This window comes from Polistes canadensis, unplaced genomic scaffold, assembly GCF_001313835.1.
Source record: "Polistes canadensis isolate GaletaPanama2010 unplaced genomic scaffold, ASM131383v1 scaffold_86, whole genome shotgun sequence".
Lineage (NCBI taxonomy): Eukaryota > Metazoa > Arthropoda > Insecta > Hymenoptera > Vespidae > Polistes > Polistes canadensis.
The window spans coordinates 214,980-229,276 of NW_014569633.1; the positions used below are offsets into that span (position 1 = coordinate 214,980).

Genomic DNA, 14,297 nt, shown 5'->3' on the forward strand with positions numbered 1-14,297 from the left:
TTCTTTATTTTATTATTTTACTGGATCATATAGGGCAAATATCGCGTGCTAGAAAGGGTACTACCGATAAATCTATCAAAAATGTTCAATTTCTAACTGGATAAGGATCAATCAGATTTTTATTGACAAAATAAAAAAAAAAAGGCAAATTTACTAAACCGTAAATAATAAGTTTGTCTTTTTGGTTATCGTCGTGGTTTCAATAAAAATATTATTACACATGCAAAACGTACGAAGATAAGGAACGAAGAGAATTTTAAAAAGTGCAACAGATATTTAATATAATTTTCAATATTTTTAATATTATTCATTTTTGTGTTGTAATATTTATTTGCGTATCCAAATACCAGTAGTATTCGTTGCGTTGTAATAATGTTAAACGTGTCAAAACTCACAGCTCACAGTTAACACCTTGCATCACACCATTTTCAATCATTCGAAAAATTTTCTATAGAATCCCTCCGTGCAATCCAACGTGCGAATAGTTGAAAAGGCGAGAAAACGACTATACGATGAAAATGAGCATCGACTTTCTCTCTCTCTCTCTCTCTCTCTCTCTCTCTCTCTCTCTCTCTCTCTCTCTCTCTCTCTTTACTCGTGTTCTAGACCACGTTTATACGCGGCCGTGCATTTCACAGAATCGTGGTAGCCTCGAATGCGTGAAAATGGCGTTATTCTGATCTTATCGGTCGATCCGCTTGATTTATGATCGAGTCCTGAAAGAGTTAATGGAGGCAAAATAGCGTAGAGACCACCATGAATCGTTTCATATCGAAGCGCGAGCACTATCGATGTTCTCCGTTGATGGTGAACGTCGTCTGGTACACTACAGTACCCCATACTCTCATACTACACCCCCCTATTCCTATTTTCGCTCTCTCTTTTTCTCTATTTCACTCTATCACCTCGTTCAAACATAATTTATGATCCTGATGTAACTGTTAATCATTAACCGATCGCAGAAATCCCCAAACGATTTATCGGACTTCACTTTCGGGTATAAAAAAAAAAAAAGAAAAAGAACTACGAGTTTATCCAGAAGCTTGACATTTTTCAGAAAGTTAAATGGCGAAAAGTTATGGAGGAAGAAGTACTGACTATAGTAGTAGTGGTAGTAGTAATAGAAATAGAAATAGTAATAGCAGTAGTGATAGTAGTAGTAGTAGTAATAGCAGCAGCAGCAGCAAGAGAAGTTAAATTTATCCATCATTTTACAACGGTAAAGATATCGAACGCTTGTATAATATTTGTTTTATATCCGATCGAAAATATCTGTAGAAATATATACATATGAAGTTGATAGAGAACCGATGTTATAGAAAATTTATATAAACATTTATAAATTGAACTTATAAAAATATAAAAATATTACAAATTTTTTTTTACAATTATATATTCTCCTACAAATTTGTTACGTATTCATTGTTATAAGAAGGGTAGAATTTTCTCAAAAAAAAAAAAAAAAACAAAAAAAAAACAGCTCCAAGATAAAGCAGAAATATTTCATTTCGTCTAGAGTATAATACGTTCTCAACTAAATATATATATAGTACATTGTTTAATAATTCATGAAAATTCTTGAACATTCAACATTCATCCAATCTTCCTAATCGACATTTTATACATCAATCAAGAAGTATAATTTTACTATCAGTGTGGAGTAGTTTATTTAAAATAACCCTATTCTCGTTATATGTTCTTTATATTCTATCTTACACAAAGTTCTATCCGACAAGGAAAATAAAATCTTCTTGATCTCTCTCACTCTCTCTCTCTCTCTCTCTCTCTCTCTCTTTCTCCCTTGCTCTTTTTCCAAGTTTTCCTCGTTAAAGTCGTTCGCTTGGCGTCTTTGTTACCAGAAGAAGGCTCATAACAAGTAACCCGTTTGCTTCTTGTTACAGCTATACCGGCACACATACCTGGCCCACTACAGGATCGTGAACCTGAAGACTTTGTAAGTAAACGAGCAATGCCTCGAGGGCATTTACGATAATCATATCTCAGACTTATTCATGTGGTCGAGTCTGGATTTGCATTTTAATCTCACATTCTCCTAGAGTACTAGTAAGCTAGAGCGAAATGAAGAAAAAGGATGGAAAGAGATAAGGATAAAGGTAGAAGAGTAAAATAGATAAAAGCCTAAGGCGTACCAGTTTGGAAAAGCCTGTTGTACCGTAGAAATTACAAACTACGTGAAAATTTAATCCTACCGTCGTCTTACTTACTACCATCACCCCTTTTTTTCCGTTACCACATTGGATGAAAAAGAAAAAGAAAGTAAGAGAAAAAGAAAGTGAGAGATAGATAATACGAGAAAGTGGTCTCCTTCGCGGATTTGAACGTTAACTCAGCATTTAAAAAACCCTTATATCACGATGAGAGTAAATACTTCACCATTTTGTTATTCTCTTTCTCTCTCTTTAAAATGTTCGAGAAAGGTAAGGGAAATAAGTGAGGGGAGGTTAAAGATAGTTGGAAGATTCGAAAATGAAATTACTAAGAAGAGAGAGAGAGAGAGAAAAAAGAAAAAGAAAGAAAGATGGGAAAAAAGGGTGGAAGAAAACGGGAACAATTCGCAGTGTAATAGACGAAGTAGATTTTTTAATGGGTTTAATTTCTCTCCAAGGGGACAAGCGTGGTTTGGTTGAAAAGTGTGAGGGAATATAAAGAGAGTAGAAACCGCGGGAAAGTTCAATTCTCGAAGGTCTCGCAATGCTACATTGTCGGTTCATCTGTTAAAAACTTTTCTTCGAGCATACCAACCTAAATTCACTATCCCCTTATTCTTCTTCTTCTGTTCTTTCTTTTTATTTCTTGCTTTCTTTTCTCTTAAAGCGCGATTAAACCAAACCACTCTAACTTCCGATATGTTTACTATCTCTTTTTCGAATATGTTGCAATGGTGTTCTATAACATTTAACAATAATACAATGGAATATTTCTATAAAAGAGAAAATAAAAAGTTACAAGTTTAACACTTAACAGATCTAATACTAAATATACTCTTTCATCTAATTTCTTTTACGAAAAACAAAACATTTTAACAAATATATATTCCTGGGAAAGATTTAGAACAAGATAATATACACCAAGATGTTAAATAATATTAATTAACGATAGGTATAGATAAGAAAGTTATTATCAAATACAATTCTATATTTAAAATTATTTTTTCTATCGTTCGCTTCAATTGATGAACAACTCAAACACGTTTCATAATTTATTAAAAATCAATTGTCTCAGAAAGTTTTTAGAATACTTTTTCTTCTTATATTTACAAAAAAAAAATGTCTCGGAGGTGTATATATTAATCGTATCGATATTAAAAAATTCATCAAAATTCAGTCAGAGATAAATTAAGTGTCTACGCTACTCGACAAATTGTAAAAGTCGCGGAGGGAAAAAAAAAGAAAAAAAAAAAAAAAGGAATGTATAAAAGAAACGTGCAAGCCATTTTTTAAAATGTACGAGCCACAACTGTCGATAATATTTTGTCTCTCCTCTCTTGCTCTTTCTTTCTTAGGTACACAGAAAACAAGTATAGTATGGGTAGTAGGTACCTTTTGTCAGGGACGAAAGTACCAACGACTTTTCCTCTCGTACTTTCCTACACCTGCACCTACTATAAAGGAACGCCACGGAACGGGGACGTAAACTCTCAACTTTTAAAAATCGCGTTATTTACATTATGTTTTTAATACTTAGTCGAGCGTGGTGGTTCCCCTTCTTCTCCTTTTTTCTTTTTTTTTTTTTTTTTTTGTAAAAACTTCGACTTTTCCGTAGCCTTTTGTCAACTTTTTGTTTCCACGTACATACATACAATACATGCAAATATACTCTCTTAACCAGCCAGCGAGAAACGTTATCACTTTACAAAAGTCGCGTTAAAGTTTAATTCAACGATCAACTAAAAACAAAATGAAAAATCATTTAACAAAATTGCACGAGTAGTTGCACTTATGTTTTTTTTTTATTTCTTTTATCATTCTATCGACAGAATCATAAACGATTAATAACATATTGTTGGCAACTAGTGAATCACTTTAATGAATCAAATTTTCGTATTACATCAATTTTAATTGTTTTTTTCTTTTTTTAGTTAAGATTTAATGAAGAACGAAATATAATAATAAAAGCTAAGAGTGTACTATTTATTTTCATTTTTATTAAATATCCGATGTCCAGTGTGTAAAAATAATTGCAAGTAGTTTTACGTAATTTCTTTATTTCTGATATATGAAATAACAGTGAGGTAAAAAAACTCATATTTCCGTCCACTAATAATCCTCGTAAAGTGATACGTAATTAGAGTAGACCGTGATGTTAAAGTCGCGGAAAACATAGTTCTCTTTTTTACGAATTCCGAGTAACTTTTCTACTAACATCTTCTCATACTTATCCAATACTACCAAAGAAATCGCGTCTTGTTTCTCATATCACTTTGGAGTCAACAACACAAGGTTTTTGTTCATTTCAAAGGGATGGTGGTCACCCCCATCTACTTTTCTAACCGTGCCCACGTTGCTTCACTTGAATAATTTGACAGAAACTAGTAAAATCCAACGTTGTCTCACTTTTACGGTAACATATACGTATCAATAAAAAATTGTTCAAACAAAACCAGCTATTTAAATGTTACATGTTTAATGTTAGTGAAAATTTCATAAACGTAAAATCAAGATAATCTTGAGAATTTCTGTACACTTCCACCAATGAAAAAAAATATTAATACTACCTTATATACTTTTTCATGTCACGTAAAGTTTCGTATATAACATTTTTCTATGTAGTATAACAAATAACGGAAATATTTAAATGCTAAAAATTGTTGAGACCATTCAGTATATGTTGTAAACGATAAATTACAAGAAAAAAAGAAAAAAATGATCACGAAAAAGGGAATCGTAAGAAAGATTGAAATGAATCGCAAATTTTAACCAAGTGGCTGTTCTCACGATAGATAGAAAACGCGAGCTATCGTCGTCGTGTTTCTCTATGACTTTCATCTTATAGTATCATAGTCGCAAAGTATACACGGGGAAAAAGTAGAGGCTTGTATGCACGAAGAACAAAGAAGTCATAAGTTCTTACGCTTATATATATATATATATTTCTCGTAGAAAACTGGTGGTAAAAGAGGAAACTACTACTCGTCTACCATAAACTCGGTTTGTACGCCGCATGAATACCGTCGACTTTATTTATAGCTTTTCAAGAAGAAGAAGAAGTTTGCCTTTGAGAGCTAGACGAGAAAGAGTAATAATATCTACGATACCGCAGTCAAACCACAATACAAACCGGATCCGGACTAATATGAGCCCACCCCTCCCCCCTCCCGCCCAATGCTCCACTATATACCGATCAATTGTTATCTAACTTCTTTTTTTGTCATTTATTTTTCGATTGATTCAATTACTTATCATAAGAATTGAATAAACTCGATAAAAACAAACAATTGCATTTTCTCTCGAACGATCCTGCTAATAAATTCGATTAAAATATTCGATCAATCTTTAGAGAAGACAATCGAAACTTGTATTTTTTTTTTTATAGGAAAGAGAATAATTTCAATTTGTTATGTCATATTTTGATCGTCGAAGATATTATATCGAAAGAAATAATGTGATAAATTCAATCGTTAATATACTTTCTCGTTATTGGTATTAACAATTCCGATTTTAATTTTTTCACTATCAGAAAGTTAACATTTCTGATTGTTATTTGTTGTAAATTTGTAAATAATAAAATATGAGCATTAATTTTCTATTTTTGTTTTCTTTCTTTCTTTTTTTTTTCATAATAAATCACAAGCGGAAATAAGTTTTGTATATTTCAATCGAAAGTAATAAAACTATTGTTTTTTAAATCACGATTAACGATTTGGTGTGTGTATTAATCATTTGAACGAGCAATTGAGTTTCTATCATTTTGTTTCTTTTATTGGTTGGACCTTATTAGAAAATATGACAAGTTTTCTACGATACGTGACAAAGATATCTCTATGAAAAGAACAATATTCCTCAGGTGATACGTACGTTTGAAATAAATCTTTGAAAAGTTTTGAAAAGAACGTAGGTGAAAACTCGTCTTCGGGAAAGCTAATACCGATGTAGAACATAGTCAGAAATGGCGGTGGTTTGTTCGAAAAATTCATTTTAACTTTCACAACTCGCGATAAAATGTTTTCAACTTGATAGAACGTGCCTTTAGTGAAAATCGTCCTTTTCTTTCCTACGTGAATCCTTTCTATCTCTTTTAAAGGAATGAATATAAGAAAAAAGAAAATAGTTAGAATATAAATAAAAAAAAAGAAATTATCGATATTTTTGAACGGTGTTATTTTTGTTTCTTTTTTCTTTTTTACAAAAATAATTCACAAAGATATTCCCAAGGTTTATGAACACTCACCAGTTGCAATTTTCCTCCCTTTTTTCGTAAACATTTTAAAACCAATCTACGAAAAGACGCTTTGTTTTATGCTCGAATAAGAGTTTTTCCACATAAGAGAAAGTACGTAAGGGGCTTGCGCATCCGTGACAACCATCAAAGAACATTTTCTCGAATGAAAGGAAGAATGTAACTCTTTTCCCGGTTATTTTTCCTTAAGTAATCATTAAATAGATTCAAGATAAATTACGATAATATTTGTCAAAGTTCAAAAGTTCATATATATATATATATATCATATAATTAGAATCATTGTTATTGTAAATCATTTTCGTCTGTAAAAATTGTTATTAAAAACTATGCTACGTTCTTAATTAAAATAAAAATTTGCGATGATTAAGGGGTATGCGAAAATGAAAAAGAAAAAAGAAAATATTATTGTGTTTTAAACTAGAAACGCGTTAAAAGTAAGAAAATTTACGAACGATTCACGAGAAGCGAGAAACAATAATTTTAAGCTTCCAAGATATATAACAAATTTTATGACACACTTCTGGCATCACTTTTGGAGTAGTACTATGACTCAAAGATAACGGTCTACGCAATTAAAGCGTCGTTACACTCCGTGTGCAGTAAAACGTGGCCGGTCGAAATTTTGAGAATGTCGTTTCTGGAATGCAATTTCGTGGGAGTCGCGCCAACGTGATGGCGACGACGTTGACTGCAATGAGCTACCAACCTACTCACCCATCTACCTACCTACCTACCTACCTTTACCATCATTCCATATGCGACGAAACTTCGTTAGAAATACAAAACGTATAACGACTTTATGAAATAACGACGTAATCACGATCTCAACATCCGAATAAACACATTCAAATGGAAAAATATATTATTTCAGAACTGAAACTTCATTGGTGGCATCTAACGATTCCGTATCCCTACAACTTGTTACCTGGGCACCACGTGGAAACGCTTTGATCTATGTTCATCAGAATAATATCTTCTACCGACCATCAGCTGAGATTCCTATCGATTATCAGATAACTGACAGCGGAATTTTCGGTACCATTTACAATGGAGTACCTGATTGGGTTTACGAGGGTGAGTTCATATTTTTTATTTATCTAAACGTCTATTTATATATAGAATATCTTCACAAAATTTTAACAAATAATAATTGAATAATAAGAAGAAGAAGAAAAACGAAAAAAAATCACGAAATGGTTTTACTATCGATAATGAAATTATTTTGAAAATATTCATAGTACGAAATATATATAGATTCGATAATAAAATATAAAATCTAATAGAAAAAGCTTTCCTATTCGAAATTTGAAAATTGTATATTCGCTTTTATACGATATCATATATTATTTTTCTCTTTTATTATAAACGAATATAAAAAGATGATAGATTTTTATTTTAACGTTCGTTAACCTAAGTAATTTATTATAGTATTTGTTAGTTATCTTGCGAAGCGTTACGAGTGAATTACACGATGCTCCCATGGGACTTCATTGTATAACGATACCTATCTCTTATTCCAACCTTTTCTGTCTCTCTTTCTCTCTTTCTCTTCTATTTCATCCTCTTTATCATGGGACCTTCTGTCTCTTTTGTGATATTTCAAACGTCTATTTACTATAGGATTTTGTCCTGTATAAAAAATAAATGCTAATATAATAAGATTAAAATGATGCATCCCTATTGTGTGAGTTTGTGTGAAAATATAATAACTACGAGTAAAAATGCATTTAAACACACGCGGGGAGAGAGAGAGAGAGAGAGAGAGAGAGAAAAGGATTATTTTAATATTTATTATTATTTTATTTATTTCTTATACTAAAAGAGAGCATTAGACAGATTGAATATTTAAAGTGAAATCCTGTGACAACTCGGTAAAATTTCTCGACATTTTTAATATCTCTAATGTGTCCGAAATTACATAACGATATTCAACATATGTATATGTAAATATGTATCTACGTATATTACAGATTCAATATACGATTCTATATGTTTTTTTTTTCCTTTTCACATATTTTTTGCTTTTGTTTTTTGGTTTTACGTTGGCTTTTTACTTTATCAAAGAATTTTTTTCTTTGTTCCTCTTTTTTTTTTTTTATTCAGTCAACACAACGATTTTTTATACCAAAGTATATTCCTATTTCGCACGGAACAATAAAGTATGGTATATATTGTGCACAGGTAACATCATGCCATCGAGGGTAATACACATAGCTGATGTTCGGAGAAACATCGGCCGCGTATGCATATTTCCGGAGCTTTCATCAGCTATGCTCTTTCTAACTTCCCTGCGCATTTCCCACCCCCAACCCCCTTTTTGTCCCTATCAACGACAACGTCCCCGCATTTCTTTGCTTTCGTTCGGCCCAAACGAATGAAGCGTAAAAATTCATCAGGGAATTTTGTTGTTGTCAAAAGAGAAAAGACAAAGTGCACGGGAGTAAAAGAAAAAAATTAAAAACAAAAGAAAAAAATTTGGAAAATATGAAAAGATAAATTTTGTTTTGTCTTTTGTGTTAAATTCGAAAAATCTAAAATCAAGATGGGGTCCTAACTTAAAACAATTTGTAAAATATTATTTACGAGTACGAGTATAATATTTGAAAATTGAAATGTCAACAATATCGATGAATAAAATTGATATTTTTGTTTTTGTCACATTTTCTTTCGATACTTGGACGGATCTGGAAAAGAGGAGAGGAACATTTTTAAATGTATATTTCATAGATTAAAAATCAACCCGGTTATTTAATTTTTCTTCCTTTTTCGTTTGTTGCTTGTTTGTTTCTTTTACAAATTGATGTAAGAAAAATCAATAACTCTTAAATAAGCTTTAACGTAAACGTTAGAAATAACGCTTTCAAAAAGGAAACGAGTAATAGTGTAAGACAAAGAAGGAGGATCGTTAAAATTACTTTGTGAATCATGTTATATTCGTCAACATGGGTAGAAAAATTATAATATCGCAAAGTAGATGAAGAAAATTGAAAATAGAAAAATGGATAGACGAGATGAAACGAAAAATAAAGAGAGAAAGAGAGAACGAAGAAGACAAAGATAATTTGACGAGGTCGAAGAATGAAAAAAAAAAAGAAACTGCTATGTCACGAGGATAGAATAAACAAGACGAGAAGGAAGAAAACCTCGAACGCATTTTATTGGATGAAAATCCCTTTTCTTCTAAGAAAATGCGTTGCGTGCAATAAAAATGTGAACGCCTTGTTGGTAACTTTCTCTTTCTATCTTTTTTTTCTTTTTTTCTTTTCTTTTCTTTTTCGTAGCAATAAGAGAATAGGAAAAACCAGCGTTAAGGTATAAAACCGTAAAGGGATAAATTTTAGTACAGGCGTAAAAGCTGAAGAATAAACACGAAAAATGCGAAGAAGGAAGGAAGAGTGGATAGGATAGGATAGGAGGAGAAGGAGGAGGAAGAGGAGGAGGAGGTATTCTAGCGCATAGTGTTAGGGAGTAAAAGTTCAGTCGGATGTCTTTAGGGTTTCTAGGATGGAAGGCTAAAGTAGCGTAAAAGCAGATGAAAAAGAAGAAGCCAGAGAAGAACGGGAAACCTATTTCCTCGATATACTTAAGATCGTACAGTGACAAATTAACGGCGAATTCGAACGGATGTTTTCTTCTATGGGGAGATATATCTCTCTGTTATCGATTTTAAATTTATAAACACGTCATCGTTAATTACGTTAATACGATATACGTATTTTTTCTTTCGTTAAATAAAGCAAAACAAAAATTCGTACGAGTCCCATCCCCACAAACTTTTATTTCAATGATTTCATTTCAATAAAGAAGATATCCAAGAAGAAAGAATTATATATAAGTGTTTCTATTCTTTCAATCTTTTCTCTCTTTATTTCGTCTCCTTGCAAATTCTTTTAATGACAAGATCACCGCTAAAATAAAAAAAAAAAATCTAAGGTGTTACATTGTGTATGTAAGTACGCACGTATAAAATGATATTAAAAGGGAGCTTTAAGAATAATTATTCCAGTTCTTAAAGAAAGCAACGAAGCTTTCTAATCTGAATTGTTCATCTAAAGCGCAGTCGCGACTTCCTTCTCATTTTATGTATTCAGAAAAGGATATCGGGTAACTCGCGAGCTAGGAAAGAAAGAAAGTCCAGTAGAAGGAAGTAGCTGCCTTCAAACGAGGGTTTTACTATGCACGAGCAAGCTCCCTCGTATCGCACTCACTCTTTATTTCTTTTTCTCTTTTACTCTCGTTTTCCTATTTCTTTCTTTCTTTCTTTCTTTTATCTCTTTCTCTCTATCTTTCTTCTTCACATTCCGTGAAACTCGTGCTCGGAGAAAAACCACGGGAAAAGCGGTCGACTGACGTATTTTAAAAGAAAATAATGATGAAGAGAAAGAGAGAAACAGCTGGGGGGGGGATGGGGCGGGGGCGGAAAGGCCTCGTAGATATACGAATATTCCGGCATAGATTAATATATAAGTGAGGACGAGAGAAACAAGCTCGTGAAAAATAATAAGATTGACATTTTTGTTCTCTTCATAAGTTTTATTATATTTCTTTTTTTTTTTTCTTTTTTATTATACCTTCTCTCTAGTATTCTATTTATTTAAAACTTTCATTAAATTTTCGTTAAAAAATATGATCTTATATTTAACATTCTATTACGACAATCGTCGTATCTCACTTGGCATTGAAATTCGCATATTTATCGAATCTATTCAGAAATGACATATCTCAATTTACAAATATTTATCTTTTCTTATTTATGATTTTCTTCTAATCTAAAATAATTGACAACGTGATCTCACTTTAATCTATCTTAATTATTACAATAATCATTTGTAAATTTTGTTATACATTCATTAATCGTGTTTAACATGAAAAAGTTCGTAAATCAATGAAATAAAAAGGAAAAAAAAATATAAAAAAAACTAACTTTATATTTCGATTTCAAAGGTACACCTTTTCTTATTTGATTTTCCTCAACTTCACGGATCCGTATCTTCCTTAACTTATTTTCTACCTATCTAGGAAGAAGAAACGAAAATATCCTACTCTCTCTCTCTCTATCTATCTTTCTCTGTCTTTCTGTCTGGAAGGAAGGTAACTTGAGAATTTTCGAAATACGTGAACGATACCGACTTAACGAAAGGGGATCTTCTGATGTATTTCCTCTCGATAGCGTTAGGAACAATCTTTGTGAGCGTTATTTCGTCAGAGAAGTTCCTAGTGCATTAACATGAACGCCAATCGGTAGTTCAAACTCGGTTTAAAGTTCCTTAAAGGGAATCACGATCCACTTCGGTGGCTACTGTTACTTCTTCCCTTCTTGTTCCACCTTCTTCTTCTTCTTCTTCTTCATTTTCTTCTTCATTTTCTTTTTCTTCTTCTTCTTCTTCTTCTTCTTCTTCTACTTCAGTTTCTCTTCTCCTTGTTATATACTTGCAATACAAGTCCGAAAAAGAAACAGAGAGAAAGAGAGAGAGAAAGAAAGAGACGAACGTATTTTCGGTTCCGAGATGCAATACGGGCAGGCACTTTGCACGATGAGAAATGTCCAAGCGGTTCAACGGGCCGAGCATAACGATAACACGAAACGCGACGAGAAACTAAAAACTTTTCTTCCTGCTCTACGGATTCACCATAGTAATTCAAGAAAAGAAGAAACACAAAAAAGAAAAGAAAAAATAAATAAAATAAAATAAAAAATAAGAGAGAGAGGACAAATATAATATAAAGGGAAAAAAGAGGAAGAAAAAAGTACTCTCACTTTCTCTCTCCCTTTTATTCTCTTTTTATCTCTATCTCGTTTTGTTATATATGCCACGTAACGTCATTCTTCTGTGTAATGGAAAAAATGAACGAGTCGATTATTTCGAACAAAAAAATTATGCACGTTGAAAAGAAATGATTTTTGAGACCGGGGTTTAAAAATTCTAAAAATTGAATCAATCGTTTGTATCTGTAAATGACTCATCTATAAACTACGTAAGTTATTTATAGTTATTTTTTATAAAATACAATATTTGAAGATTCCCATTTGATTTGTTCCGTTTTTTTAATTTGAAAATAATATGAAAACTATAAAAGAAAACTAATGATTCAACTAATATTATAATACTTATATTACAATAAATACTTCATCGATGTCTTGAAAACTCAGAATCTCGCTTCTTATTTAATCAGCCGAAGATGTTAGTCGATACTTGACAGGTTGACAGGTGCCAGTTGGAAAGGTGCCGTGCTCAGAATTTCATCGAACCACCATCGGGAATCGAATGTCACCATTGTGCTGTCGTCTCGAGCGAATGCTTCGACGTTGCATTTCAGTCGATTTTATTTTTAAGAATTTTTCAAGAATTCTACTTATTTTACTAGTTCATATGTCTAGAATATTACGTAACGGTTAAAAAATATTTCTAATATAAAATAAAATCAAAAATAGATAAAATATATAGAAAATTTATATCGAGATAATTTTTCAAACTAGATCAATAATGTTATACTATATTTTTGACAGAAATATAAGGATAACAGTGAATGATATTTGAAAAGACGAAATATTGCGATAGATATTATAAAATAACTAACATATAAATGATCTCGTAACGTAATCATTTTATACAATTATACGTTAGATGATAATAGACAATGATCTCCTAATTATGCAGCTCGCATATACAGAATTTGCATGTATATATACATTTAAGCGAACGTACTTGCTTGCGTACGAATAGACACACATAGACAAGTTATATCGCTACGCTATTAATCATGATTAAACGATCCGAAGTACTATTATTCTACGAAATCCTTTGATGATAGGGCTAACGATAGTTTCGATGACGATGATGCATAGCGATTAATTTGAATCCTAGCACAATTTTCCAATTAACCATCACGTGTGAACTATTTTCAAGAAAATTAGTTAAAACTTTGTCTATGAAGTAAACTTCGTCTAATATTCTTGAAAGATCGGGTGTGTAAAATAATTTACATTTATAGTCTAATGTTCGAAGTAAGCTCACGAATTATCTAGTTTTCTTCGAACTTTTGCTTGCACAATTTTATATATATATATTTGATCGATTAATTTTATATTATAGTTATAATTCCAAATTATTTCTCGAAAATATATTCACTAAAACGAAAGAAATAAAAAACATAAATTACATTTAAATGTTCTTACGTATCTATAAAATCACGACGAATTCGATCTATAAAAGTTTATTTCTTTCATAAAACCATGATATATATATATACATGTAACGATAAATTTATGAGAAACACCAAGATCTTTACAGTAATATAATTTAATACTTGAAATTTGTATATACGATCCTAAATATAGTCAAGCACTATTGTCTTTTTAATTTCGTTCGGGTTTTTTTCATGATTATATTCAACTTTCGTGGTATATCTCGTCATTGTAAATATATTATGTTCTCTTTATATTCTACAAGTTTACGAATATTATTAAATACAAATCGGTAAAAGGAAATATATTCGTTAAAAAGCATACATATTTATTATTAAAAATAAAAGAAAAAAACAAGGGACGAGGTAGGAAAATACGTGTAGCTTTTTGTTATTCACTTGAAAACTTCTCTCTAAAACAACGTTTGTATTTTTCGTATCTACATTTTTAATATTTACATATCTTTCATTACAACATTATGCTTTATGTTCTGCTCCGCGTAAAATATTGCTTTTTTATCGTCGTAGTTTTCCACGGTTTTTCTATCCCTTTCCTTTTTCTTTCGTAGTATCAAAAATAAACAAAACATCCTTCGGTGACTTTCTTGCGAAATAAAACGAAAAGATTTAAGATATTATATTTTCAGTTCGATAAAATTGATAAATACGAAACGCGATCAATAGAGAAAGTA

At 31.4% G+C, this 14,297-nt stretch overlaps 1 protein-coding gene across 11 annotated transcripts in view; it reads left to right on the plus strand.

Annotated features, from left to right (window-relative positions):
* Nucleotides 1-14,297, plus strand: part of LOC106786863 (venom dipeptidyl peptidase 4) — a 247,255-nt gene that overhangs the window by 203,658 nt on the left and 29,300 nt on the right. For all 11 annotated transcript variants that reach the window (XM_014748711.1, XM_014748718.1, XM_014748717.1 and 8 more), the window contains 2 exons: nucleotides 1,902-1,954; nucleotides 7,292-7,494. In XM_014748711.1, the coding sequence (XP_014604197.1) occupies nucleotides 1,902-1,954; nucleotides 7,292-7,494 (256 nt within the window). The remainder of the gene's footprint in view (nucleotides 1-1,901; nucleotides 1,955-7,291; nucleotides 7,495-14,297) is intronic.